We start from the raw sequence: 13041 nt of genomic DNA, 5'->3' as shown, positions 1-13041 counted from the left end.
TCTGTTTTTGGTAGTGCTGCAAGTTTGACAAGATAGGAGATGCTCCAAGTCTCCATGCTGTACCAGGGCCCTCAGATGGGCAAAACAGCTTGATACACATTACAGTAACCTAAAACCATGGTTTGCTCTGAAAGTTAAAGCAGGATGAAGCAAAATGTCTACCACTGCCTGTTCCTGAACCTCTTGGGTCAGCAATTCCAGATGCAGTTTCTGCCTTGTGGAGGAATATGCACAGATATTGCTTAGAAACTTCAAGTAAGTCCTTCAAGTAAGTCTTGAGTCTTTGGAGAACACTGTCTGAAAGCCCAAAAAGGTTATCAATAACAATTGTCCTTTTGCTTGTAGACCATCAGTCTGACATTATATCCTGTACTACCTGAAAGCTATTGCCATCCAATGGCCCAACAGCAGTGCACATGGCAAGGACTGTGGGCTTTGTGTCAGCCCTTTGCTGGGACACCCCTGGAGGTACAGATAAGAAGCTCTCCAGCACAGTGAGACTTTGAAGAACGTGCTTAGATGTTATTGACATTGCCTCGCTCAGGGAGAAACCCTCCATCATCCTCTTGGCAGGGCAGGGAGGGGAGCCCCACGGCGCTGCTGCCTGGGCTGTGTTTGTCCTGGATGCGACACGGGACTTTGCTCTCCCGCCCTGTCCCTCGGGTGCCTTTCAGGAGTGCCGCAGTCACTTCTCGGAGTGCACACGTGAATTATTGTTTACTCAATAACAAATCAAACAAATTCCATCTCCTTTTCAAAGCAAACCGCAATGATAAAAGAGGGCTGATTTCCAGTATTATTAGCGCTGATGAATGTCTTCCCTTCACTTGACTGTCTTTATTTCATGTACAGGTGGCTTTTTTTTCTTTTTTTTTTTTTCTTTTTTTTTTTTTTTTCCATTTAGAAATGTCATCACCACTTAATTAGCAATGCATTGTTACCTGAAAGTAAAAGCAAGCCTATCTTAGGCCATATGGCAGGGGTTTAATCTGCACTGTCACGGTATAATCCTGTCGAAATGGCTTCCCTTTTCAGTCAAAACTGCATTTCACACTTTACTAATATAGGGCCTTTCCTTTCCTGTTCAGGAGTAATACAGCCCTGCCTGTTCAGCAAGTGTAAATTAAAATAGCTCCCAGCTCCAACCAACAGCAGGAGGGGAGAGAGAGTGAGTGGTGTGGCTGTGGGGAAGGGAGGATGGCCCCATCCCAAAAGGCAAATGTGGGCTCCTTCTGTGAATGGCTTTGGTGAAACTGGACCAAGTGAGCTTGGGGTCTGCTTCAGAAGACTGTCACCACCCCTACCACTAAGGCCTATGCCTTAGTGGGGCTGGCTATAAGAATTTTTGCAATTCTTATCTGTCCTTTCCCAGTGCCATTGGTAATCCCACATTAAGAATTTATGAAAGCAGAAAGAAACCTGTTGCTGCAAACTTTTAGAGGAAGTGAAACTCTTCTGGAAAAAAATCTGTGTTTGTTCCTCTCTTGGTGGGTAGGTGAGGAGCACAAACAGGATTGAATCCTGCTCAGAATGGTACAAAAGGAAAAATGGATTATCTGCCCCACAGAAAGTTTACCAGGGTATTAACGTGCACTGGCTCTTCCCATAGCCCTGCACAAGAGCAGAGTAGAGATTTCAGTGATCCCCTTTCTCGCCAGCTTTGTCATGTTCTCCCATTGCAACGTATCAGAAGGCACTTGTGAGGAACTGCTCATGGCCTCTGTCTTGCATTTGTGGTTCTCGGGCTAAAATAGATTGAGACAGGACCAAATCATGTCTGTCAATGAATTTAGCTATTTTCAACCCAGGACCAATATCTTGTCACAAAAAGCAGCTTTCCTTTATTTAGTTCCTTCCTTCCCTGCATTTTAAGTCAGCCCCTCTCTCTCTAATTAGTATAATAAGGGACAGGTATCAGGGTAGAGGGAGAAAAGGGACCCCATGAAACTTCTCCTCCTCTCCTACTAGCTGCTTGTGTTTGCCCAGGACAAAAGCGTGAGAGCCAGTGAAAGTACTGGTGCTTGGGGGGTGCTCTGCCTTTTCTTACATCCTTCTATGGATACTCCAAGCAGCAGGAAATGCTGAAAGGGACAGCAAGCTCCATACTACTCAGATAAGTTGTACTGCTCCAGGGCGTGTGTGGGATGGAGAGCTTCCATCCCCAAAGTCAGAGCTCCTTCCCCATGGGATAAGTAGCAACCACAAAGCACTCTGACTGTGGGCAAAGTCTGACCTGTCTATTTTCACATGTTGTCCAAGCTGTGCAGTGTCCCTTTACAGTTATAACCTCCAAGAACATCTCAGAAGGGGTGTGGAGATACTCTGTTCTTCAGTCACTTAATATTTTGCTGTACTTTTTTTCAACCCACAGGTGACACGATGCCTACACTACACAACAGTACTCTTCCCTGCCCTCCATCCCCCAGCAAAAGGGCTGCCTATAGAAGCTGCACGGTACTGACCTGGTCGTTATCAGATATAACCATACACACATATGTGCAATGGGGACAACAAAGGCAACAAGGGCAAAAAACAGATTGAAGCGATGGCCTGTAAATTTGCTTACAGAAAGAAAAGGCACAGAGCTCTCTTGTAGTTTATATTCTGGGGAAAATCCATGCTTTGGCCAGGAAAGTCCAAGCCTAGATGTCCACTTACAGGCAGTGTAGGGGGGTGGGGTTTAAATAACTCTGTAAGTATTGCACTAGGGAAAAAAGATTTGAGCATGTGGGTAGTGGGTCTGGTGTGCATTTTTAATCCGTTTTCCTAAAAAAGGGGAAGATACCTCTGGTGCTGTCCAGCTGAGGATCAGCCACACCTGGCATCTTCATGGCCACAAGTGTGGAAGCCTGGATGTGGGACTGTGGGGGCAGCAGAACGCAAAGGGGGCTGAGAGCTCTGCTGTGGTGCTGTCTCATCGGGCATCTCACTTGTGCTTTGCAGGAGCAATGCAGGGAAGAGCTGAAGATGCTGAGAGATGATGCGAGTGTGCGTTATGGTCCTGAAATGCTGTTTGGGTGCACGAAACAGGGAGAAATACCTGAAGGCAGTATCCAGCTGCACGTTCTTTTCCCTTCCTTTTCCAGCTTTCAGCTGAACTGCAAAGCCAAGGGGGTCTGCTAAGAGCCTGGGCCCGTCCATTTGTCTCTCCCCCTACTTCTCTGTCCCTAACCCCCCTCTCTCTCCCCTCCCGCAGCTCGGGAGGGTGGAGGTGCGATTCGCTATGCCAGTTTTTTATTTCCAGCATGCTTGACAGGCTGGGCGAGGAAGGCGTTAATGTTTTCTGACAGGCCCCCTCTAATTGTTGGAGCTTTTCTTCTCTGCCTTTTCTGTGAAATTCTGACTTAGGCGAGCAGCATAACAAAATGCTCTGGCATTGAAATGTGCGCTTGCACTACACTGGGCTCGGGGAAACAGCATTATTCATGAAGATTTTCAGCTGTTTTTGTCTTTTAACTAACCTTTGAGTTTGATCAGAGGCTAGCCGGGCTCCCTTTCTCAAAAGGCGGTCTTGGCAACCCGACAATGGAGCCAAACTGTTTTCCCTGTTAAAGAGATAACTATGCCGTTGAGTTGGTACATGGGGGAAATTAATCTTCAGGCGCATACAAATGATAGGTTTACCTCGGTCTGCAATCGCCTGCATGGGATTATTAATAGGACGCGGGTAAGGAGCAGGAAAAATTCAGTGTGGGGCAGGGAACTTGGGGGAAGAAGAAGAAGAAGGAAAAAAAAAAAAAATCCCAAACCCAAACCCATCATCCCTTTTGATTGCATAAAGCCTGCGATTGATTCCTCACCACTTGCCTTTTGCAGCAGGAATTAGCTGTGCATTGTGCGGGCTGACACGCTAAAAGCGAGCCCGCTTGGGAGCAAGAAGTTGCTGCGCGCTGGGACGGAGCGGGGTGGCGGCCGGGGGCGGGGGGCTCTCCCCGCTCCCCTTTGCAAAGGGCGGAGGTGTTGGGGGGGGTGGGGGGGTGGAGGAGGCAGAGAATGCCCCCTGCCCTTCAAGGCGAGCTAATCCCTGAATGCACTGAGTAACAGGCGCTGCATTATGGAGCCAGCCCCAGTCCCCTCGGCGCTGCAGCGCCCGCCTGCCCTTGGGCAGGTGCCCGCTTACCGGGGGGAAAAACAACAAAAAAGGGAAAATAAAGTTTTATAAAAGGCTCCCCAGAGGTCGAGGAGGGGGTTGTAGGGCCGAGCGTGGCTCCCCCCGGGTCCTACCTGAGCGCCGGGAGCGCCTTAGGGCGCGGATGCTTCGCGGGGCTGCGGGGGGACCCCCAAAATTGGGAGTGGGGCTGGGGGGGCAGCCGAGGGAGGGCTGGTTTGGGGAGGGGGCGGAAAACCCCTCGGGGGAGGGAAGTGGTTGTTAACGGGGCGCCGCTCCGGCATTGGGATAAATCAATAGATAGGTGCATCAATAAATAGGCGGCCCCGCAACCTCCATCTGCAGCCCCCCCTCCTCGCTTTCCCCTGCTCCCCCCCCCCCTTCCCCGCCCCGCGTAGCTCTAAAACTTATAGTGCGCCCAAAGAAGTCCCTGATTTATGGAGTTTCCTAATGCTAACTGAATACTGTCTGTCAGGCAGCGCTGAAAGGCTCTCCGCACTAATACAAGAAAAGGCTTTGTGTTGCTAAGCGATTAGAGCAGATGTAATGAGATTTACCCCAATCCTGCTTTGCCCTTTCCCTATCTTCAGTAAAATTGTGTGTGTGTGTTTTCTTTCTTTCTTTCTTTTGGGGAGGGGGCTGAGGGGAAAAGGGAGGGAGGAGGTGGTGAATTTCTGAGCCTGCCTTATACATTGTAGCGAACAACAGCGTAACTTTGCCTTTAGTTTAATGAGTCTGGATATTTACTATTCAGAAGTGAGCAAAAAAGAACACCTGTCTACACAAGGAAGAGAAATTTCGCCTTTGTAACAGAATGAAACATTATCCTAATGTTATATTCATAGCTATAAATTACTCGCTGCACTTTCTTTGCATACCTTATCTGCACACTTGCAAAAGTGGGTAAATAAAAAGGAGATGCTGTAAAGGGAGAGCGGACGGCGGCGTATAACGGTTATTATTTTCATAACTAAACATTACTTCCACGAGCGGTTAAAACAACGAGTGTTTGTGCCGCACCAAGGAGGGAATCCGTGACCCCGGGCCCCGTCCCCGGTTCCCCGGGTTAAATCCCATATGGATCATTTCGGGCCGTGGGGGAGGAGACGAGGAGGCAAAGGGGAGTACACTTTTGGGGCGATGCGGAGAGGCCTGTACGCTGATCCGTGCGTGGATGTTTGTGCAACTGTGTGCCCGCACGACGTGAGTGTGTGCACACTGATTTACAGGCGTACAGCCCCAAAACCCGGGTGCTGCACCGAAGTTTTTCCCTCCTCTTTTCCAAACCAGCGCATCCCTTGCAGCTCGGAGGCACGTAACTCCGTACGGCACACTGGCTCTCTCCCCCCCCACCTTTTTTTTTTTTTTTTTGTAAGATGCATTTTGCGCTTCGCTTTCCGCTTGGCTTGGTGCACGCAAACTGAATTTGCAAGTGATGCAGGAGCCAGGCGCAAAGGAGGAGGCGAATTCTGGTCACGTCCTTGCTAACTGACAACAAGCAGGCTAGCCAAAAAAAAAAAAAAAAAAAAAAGGGGAGGGGGGGGTCCAATTTCTTTTTGAGTCTTGGTAATTGGGTACTTTTACACGCAGATCACGCTATTTGGGTAGAATAACAAGCTTAGAAAGACCAGTGTCTCCGAGCTGCCACCCATTTCTACTACTTTATTTATTTATTTCATTTCATCTCCCCCCTCGCCGCTCGCTTCCCGTCTTCCCCCGACGGTTTTATTTATCCAGCCGCTATCTTCGCGGAGGCAACAAAGTCGCCCGTGTTATTGGCGGCGGCGGCTGCGCCTTCCCCCGTGTTTTCGTGCCCCGCCGGGGGAGAGCTGCGGAGGACGGGGTCAGGGCGCCCTCTCTTTAGGACCCGGTCTTTTGGGGGAATTCTTTAATGTGCAGTGATTTCGGGAAGGACAATGCAATCATTAATCACCCCCTCGCCTTTTGATTTGGATACACGTTTGTAACCCAGAAGGGCAAGAAAACAATGGTGATAGCGCGAGATCTTTGCATATTTATATAGAGATAGATAAAGATATATATGTTACATCCATCAGATACAAACACTTCATATGCAACTCAGCTCTGGCATAACATCATTTAACATTTTGTCCTTACATTCATTGTTGTCAATGGCAGAAAGAAAAAAAAAATTACATGCAGCAGGCAGCTGATCATTTTAATTAAAAAAAGTTTTATTACGAAACTAGTTTGTATAAAACAGGGTTATACAGGACCTTTGTAAGTTTGTAATAAAACAGTAAGAAAAGGCAGTGGCATAAGGGATTTTTTTTGTTGTTTGCTTTTTGCTTCTTTCTTTCTTTTTTTTTTTTCTTCAAAAGGCAGCATATAAAAACAAATGGCTACCATTTTGCGTTTGGACAATAGCTGCATAAACTTTGTTCACTTTGAACATTGTTTAATAACATTATTAATACATTAACAAAGTTTCTATAAAGTAAGACACGTTGGTGCTAAAGTACATCTGGAGGAAATCCAAGTCCTTTACAAAACCACATACAAAAATGGCAGTTGTAAGGTAATGTCGACTACACGTCTAAACATGAAGAGGTAATAAGCATTACATATTAAAAAAAGTATCAAGATATACACATTTTAAACCATTTGTACAAAACCTCTATAAATCTCTCTCTTATGTACAAAAATAGCTTAATATATCCCCAAACTGGTTAGGGTGGATACAAATAGATTTTCTTATAATAAAAAAATTCACAAAGGAAAAAAAAAAAAAGATTGGAAGCATCCTATGATGAAAACGAGAGGAAAAGCTCGGAGGTGGGGGGAGGGGGAGAGCCGGGATTTGAGGGTTGGGGGGGTGTCTTTGAGTACAGCATAGCTTAATTTCAAAATCTCCACGAACACCAGCAAACTAACTTCGTCCACAGAGCAGGGAAGGCCGGGCTGTGCGGGGCTGCAGGTGGCCGGGATGGGGTGCGGAGGGGGACTCCCGTCTGGCGGGGGGGAAGCAGCAGGAGGAAGAGCCCCGAGGAGCGCAGCGCCCGGCCGCGGGGGACCGGGGTCGCCGTTCCCGGGGGGGGATTGGGAGGGTGCAGCGGCTCCGCCGGGCTCTCTCGGTGCTGGCGGGGCCGGGAGCGGTGCGCAGGGGCCGGCCGGGCTCCGGCCGCCCCGAGGGGCCCCCGCGGCGCTCAGCGCTGTGCGCGGGGGGCGCAGCGTCCCTCCGGGAGACGTGCCCGCACCGCCCTCCGACGGCGGGGGAGAGCGAAACGCAACAGGTCCTGGCTTGGCGGCGGCTTTCCGCGCCCGCGTGCGTGATATTTTTCCCATTTTTTTTTTTTTTTTGCAACCGGCCTGTAAGGAGAAAAGAGAGAGGAGGTCAGAGCCGCGCGGGGACCAGGCGGGACCCCGACGGCTGCGCGCCCCCCTCCCCGATCCCGGCGGCTGCGCGCCCCCCGAGCCCCCCTGGCCGGCCGCGGGCGCGCACCCACCTGCCGCGGGGGGCGCGGGGGGCGTCGGGGGGCGCTCAGAACCAGCTGGTGAAGTCGAGCAGCTCCTGCTCCTCGGGGCTGAGCGGGTCGTAGGAGCCCTCGTCGGAGGAGTAGGAGGAGACGGGGGAGCCCGCCATGGAGTTCATGTCGTGCGAGTAGCCGGGCGAGATGGTGGGCGACAGGACGCCGGCCTGGAAGGCGGCGCTGACGGCGTCGTGCTCGTCGAGCAGCTGCTGCAGGGCGCGGATGTACTCGACGGCGGAGCGCAGCGTCTCCACTTTGCTCATCTTCTTGTTGGCCGCGCCGTTGGGGACGTGCTCCCGCAGCGTGGCGAAGCCCAGGTTCACCAGCTTCACGCGGTTGCGCTCCCGCTCGTTGCGCCGCGCCACGGCGGCCGGCTGCTGCTGCGGCAGGCTGTACCCGAAGCCGCTGAAGTTCAGCCGCCGCTTGCAGCGCATCAGCTCCGGCGAGGCCGAGCGCTGCCGCTTGGCGGCCCGCGGCGCCGACGGCTTGCCGCCCGGGGACGGCTGCCCGCCCGCGGGGCTCAGCTGCGGCGGCGGCGCCCCCGGCGGGGCGGCGGCGGCTGCGGCGGCCACGGCGGCGGCGAAGAAGCAGGCAGGCTGCAGGAAGGGAGGCTGCCCGGCGCCGCTCGCCATCCCGGCGGGGCTACCGCTGGCCATGGGCGAGGGGCGGGGGGCGTCGTGCGAGGCGGGGGGGCGACCGCTCCCCGTGCCCCCCGGCGGCAAAAAAGATGGAAAAAAAAAATTAAAATAAAAGAAAAAGGAGAAGAGACGTGTGTAAAAGGGGGGAAAAAGCCGGCGGCGGTCGCTTAGCGAAGGAGACGGGAGAAGGCGGGCAGGGGGAGAGGGGCCGCGGCGACAAAGGGGAGCGGGCGGCGGTGCCGGGCGGGCGGCCGGGGAGCGCGGGCGGCTCTGCCCGCCCCCCTCCCTCTCGCCCTCCGTGCGGCGGCCGCGGGGAGGCTCGTGGCGCTCGCGTGTGCGCAGGCTGCTTTGCAAAGCCCCTTTTGCAAAAAAGTGGCTGGGGATTGTGTCTCTTATAAGGGGCGGACGGGGCTCGCCCCCCCCCACCCCCCCCTTCTCCTACACACACACACACACACACACACACACTCGCTGCCCCCCCGCCCTCCCCCTCGCACACACGCCCGCTCTGCACCTTGCGCCTTCCACGCTCCCCGGGCTTTGCCGAGCGCCGCCGCCTTTGCAGCGCGGGGAGGGGAGGGGGGGGACCCACACATACACACACACACACACACACACACACACACACACACACACACACACTAACACCCCCCTTTTCTACATCCCCCCCCCCCCCTCCCGCAGCCCTCGGGCCCCGCCGCACACGCGCTGGCCGCCGGCTCGGCCCCGCCTCTCTCCCCCTTTTTCCCCCTCCTTTTCTCCCCCCCCCCCCTCCCCTTTCCCTCGGTGCCCGTCTCCCCCCGCCTCCCCCCCGCCCCGCCGCCCCCACCCCCGGCGGGTTTTGTTGTTGCAAGTGCGTGCGCCCGGCGCGTGCCGCGCTCCCGGCCCTGAGCAAACACCCGCGCCGGGGCGCCGGCGGCGGCGGCGGCCGCGGAGGAGGCGGCGGCGGCCGCGGCGGCGGCGGGCGCGGCCCGACGGGGCGGGAGGCGGCGCGCACGGGGATGCGCGGGGCTGGGGAGCCCCGATTGGGGGGACCGGGTCCGTCTAGGGGGGTGAAGGGGATTTGGGGATTGATTTGGGGATTTGGGGAAGAGGGGGTGCGGGAAGAGAGAGGAGGGAGGTGCGCGGTGGTGGGCTGGGAGGAGGAGGGGAGCTGGGAGGTGGTGGGAGAAGGAGTGTGTGTGGAGTCCCGGGGGATGAGCCGAGGTGGGTGTTTGGAAGGTGGGGGGCCGTGGGGTGAGCGTGGTTGGAGGGAAAGAAAGAAGTGCATGCACTTGGATGAGTCCAGAGTGGATGTCCTATGGCTGTCAGCGCGGCAGTGGGAGGTTTCTTTTGTGGGGCACCATAACGTCGGGGTGTGCTGAGCACGGTGAGCAGGTGGATGTGCAGACACAGCTCTCTCCTGGCCACACAGCCCATTCCCCAGGCCACACTGTGCTCGCTGCCCGATGCAAGTGGCATTTGTTTGCAACTGGGGATTCAGGGTGGCCCTGCCCTACGCAGGGGGAAATTCCCCCTGCTGCCAGGCAAAGTCTTGATTGAGGCTTAGGTCTAACTGTGCAGAAGCAGCACTGAGGCTGAGAGCTTGGAGCTGGCATGACTTGGGGGTCACACCGCCCCTTGGGGCTGTGGGAATGTGGGTGGCCTGGGTGACACCGCCAGGCTCAGCACTGGGACACGCTGGTGGCCCTGATCTTGGTGCATGCAGCAGCGAGGAGCCCAGCACGTCTTTCTATCCCCGCCCTCCTGCCTTGCACATACCCACCTGTTTGTTCAAGCTTGTTACTCCTTTTTCTGTCTCCAGCTGTATGATCTCCACCTTTTTCTGAGCACCTCTGCACTCTGAAAGCTCAGAGATACGTACAATCTAACCCTCAAAAGAAGTAGGACCATTGCCTTACCACCTTGCCACTGGAGGAAATATGGCTCTAGGGAGTCCCTGGCAAGTGGTTGTCGTGCCCAATGCTCACACCAGCCTCAAAACGTGGCAGGAATGGACCTGCACAGCCTGAGCTGTTCAGGTGTCAGTGGAAATGAGTGCAAAAACAAGCCCTGCTCTGCTGCTGGCCTCAATTACAGCAGCTGAGGCTGCACAGATCACCTCCTCTGCCCGTGGAGCCCTGACCCTTGCTGGGCATGTGGCTTTAACAGCAATAAGCAGCAACTCTGTGTGGCAGAACATTAATATGCACCTGCCAACTTAGCAATTTTTAGCATGGCACCATTTAATGCAGATGCGTGATGAAAAAGACAGTTTCTGGTCTAATCTCTGTCATGCTGTTTATTTCAGGGTTCCCCTCAGTGGCCACCGAGTATCTTTCTAATTTTTAGCTTGCTGTCTCATCAAACACCAAATCTACCAAATGATTTTATTTTCTTTTAGGCAGGACAACCGGCATGCAGCATTCAGTATTGCTCTCTGCATAGGAAGCTCTCTCTTCTCAGTTCCAAGTTTTCTGGATGATTCAGTCAGGGACATCCCTTGTCTGACCTCACTGCACTGGAAGTAGCAGTTGCATCATCAGCTTCACGTTGTGATGTTACAGGAGCGAGAGAACAGCAATGCACCAGTGGCATTAGAAAGTGGCAACAGAGATCAGAAAATGAAGTACCAAATTGATTGCAGCCTTGTAGACTATATATGTACATAGAGTAATACTTACGGAGTAGTCCACTGCCAGAACTAGTGTAAAAAGACTGCAGCATGGAAATTCCTGCCCTTTTCCCCAAATGGCAAAGAGGACCAGAGTTTCTGGGTCCCCCCTTTTTTGAGTCTCAGAGGGCTCTGAACAAGAGCTCTTAAAAAGGCAAAAGGCGTGAGTCCCAGAGGTCACCACGTATAACTTGCATGTAATTTCACCTCCAAAGCTCCATTCTCCCCTGGCTCCCTGGGCCTGGGGGGCAATGGGGGAAGAGCCTTTTCCTCCCTTTACTGAGCATGTCCCTCTCCAGCCGCTGCCACAGCGGAACAAGCTCATCCTTCGTGTTGTCTAAGGTAATGCCAATCTTGGCATCTTTCTGATCTGCTCACTTCACAGAGTAAGGGGCCTGGGGCTGCCAGGTTTATAGATAATAAATAGTGTTTCAGGGTCCCCAGCCTCCACTCACTTGTATGCACAGTCCTGCACCTGCACCTTGAAATTCTTAATTCTAACATAATGATAAATAGCTCTTGCCCTTTTCATTGGTCTTATTGGACTTTCCCCTTTTTCTTTTTCTTTCTTTTTTTTTTTTTTTTTTTTTCTTCTATTTTTTTTTTTTAATCTTGAATTGTCGTTACTTTATAGTGTCTTTTTTATGTGCCTAAATTTTGTGTGCCACACTCATGAGGTCTTTTGAAGTCCTTTTTTTTTTTTTTTTTTTTTAAAAAAAAAACAACACACTGGTATGCTTTTTTTTTACCCCTTTTCTTTTTTAAAGGCCATTTACGTTATGATTAAATGCTGTCTTGGAAAGGCAGAACGAAAGTCGTTAATCTATATAGATCTTCAAAGAATCGATACATTCGGGACTTCTGTAGGATTTGTTACACTCCATTTTGTTACAGTAGGCAGCTCGTCTGGATTTGGGCACATGTGTTTCTCTCCCTCCCCTCGCCCCCCCCCTTCTTCCAGCTTCCCCCCCAAGAGTGAAAATAAAGTAAAAGGTCTTTCATGGTAAACAAAACCAGCTTATTCTCCACATAGAACACATGAATAGCTGGAAAAAAACTTACAATAAATGGTGCATTTTTTTCTCTGCTGGGTATAGCATTCAAGATCAGTCCAGTATTCAAGAAGCAGTCCATTTTTTGCTCAGCAAGAGAGTTTAGAAAAGAAGCGTGGGGTCTATTCAAGGATCTTTTCCCCTTCACAATTGCTGGGCTTTATGAAACCTATCTTCCATGCCTTGTCAGAGTATTTCTGGGGACCAATTAGTGCTTTGTTGCAAGGCTTCTTTGCTGAATCTTTGAGCAGCAAGAAAAAGCTCTCTTGAGTCTCCCCTTATTTTGACTATTTCAGTCATTACTCAGTGTAATAATTAATATGACAACTGGACGCTGAAGTTTGTATAGAAACACCTCGGCTGCAGGAGAGAGCGTGCAGTGGGTGGTAACAAGCTACAGATCAGACCGAGAAGCCACACACACAAGGAAAAAAAAAGAGAGGGAGAGAGAATAATGAATGAAAAGAAAGAGGGAAAGAATAAAGATAAATAAATAGTTGGCGCAACCCAAAGAAACATAATACAGACTTGGAAGGAAAAAAAAAAAAAAGGCAATTAGGAGGCAGGGGAGGGGGCGGGGGACCCCAGAGTGGCGAACTTATTTTGAAACAGTTTCTATGTGAATATAATTTTCAAAACTTTCCTACTTTTAGGACGCAGGAAAGTGATTTTTCCTGGTGACTATTCCTTCGGGTAAGCCATTTTCAAGGAGCATCTGCATACATTTTTGCATACTTGATAGACTTAAATGTCTCTTTCTAAGCATGCCTTTAAAGAAAGAAGGACTTTGAGCATTAAAACGTGTTGGTGACTAATTATTGCCCATCCTGCCCAGGGTGGATGGAAGCTACTTCCCGGGACAGCAAGTTGCAGGAGTTTTCTGGTGTATCGTCTACCAGAGGAATACAGCCTGCACCACTGATGAAGAATTAAAAATGACGTTTGACCAGGGACACTGCTGAATTCTTCTCGAAAAGGCGCCTTGGGATGAACCCTCATCACTTTGGAGACATTTCTTGGGCTGCCAATTAGGGCATAATAAATAATTAGAGGTTTTAAGCATATTAGATACAGCTCATGCTAATGAGCTACATCAGGT

At 51.7% G+C, this 13041-nt stretch overlaps 2 protein-coding genes across 2 annotated transcripts in view; one reads left to right on the top strand and one right to left on the bottom strand.

The window, feature by feature from the left end:
• Positions 1 to 3052, top strand: part of LOC311443188 (uncharacterized protein) — a 289234-nt gene extending 286182 nt beyond the window's left edge. Inside the window, exons 15-16 of the mRNA XM_084533165.1 lie at positions 2372 to 2454; positions 2944 to 3052. Of these exons, the coding sequence (XP_084389291.1) occupies positions 2372 to 2454; positions 2944 to 2965 (105 nt within the window). The 3' untranslated portion in view covers positions 2966 to 3052. The remainder of the gene's footprint in view (positions 1 to 2371; positions 2455 to 2943) is intronic.
• A 4284-nt stretch (positions 3053 to 7336) lies between these two features.
• On the bottom strand, positions 7337 to 8629 carry ASCL1 (achaete-scute family bHLH transcription factor 1). Its single transcript, XM_084508428.1, has 2 exons — positions 7576 to 8629; positions 7337 to 7438 (listed from the first exon to the last, which is right to left on the bottom strand). The coding sequence occupies exon 1, from the start codon at positions 8253 to 8255 to the stop codon at positions 7611 to 7613; it is 645 nt and encodes a 214-aa protein (XP_084364554.1). The 5' UTR covers positions 8256 to 8629; the 3' UTR covers positions 7337 to 7438; positions 7576 to 7610.
• Positions 8630 to 13041: the final 4412 nt, after the last annotated feature.

Source organism: Aythya ferina (genome assembly GCF_964211825.1).
Source record: "Aythya ferina genome assembly, chromosome: 1".
Lineage (NCBI taxonomy): Eukaryota > Metazoa > Chordata > Aves > Anseriformes > Anatidae > Aythya > Aythya ferina.
The sequence above is the reverse complement of the archived record's forward strand: the minus strand, read 5'-3'. Positions and strand labels throughout refer to the sequence as shown.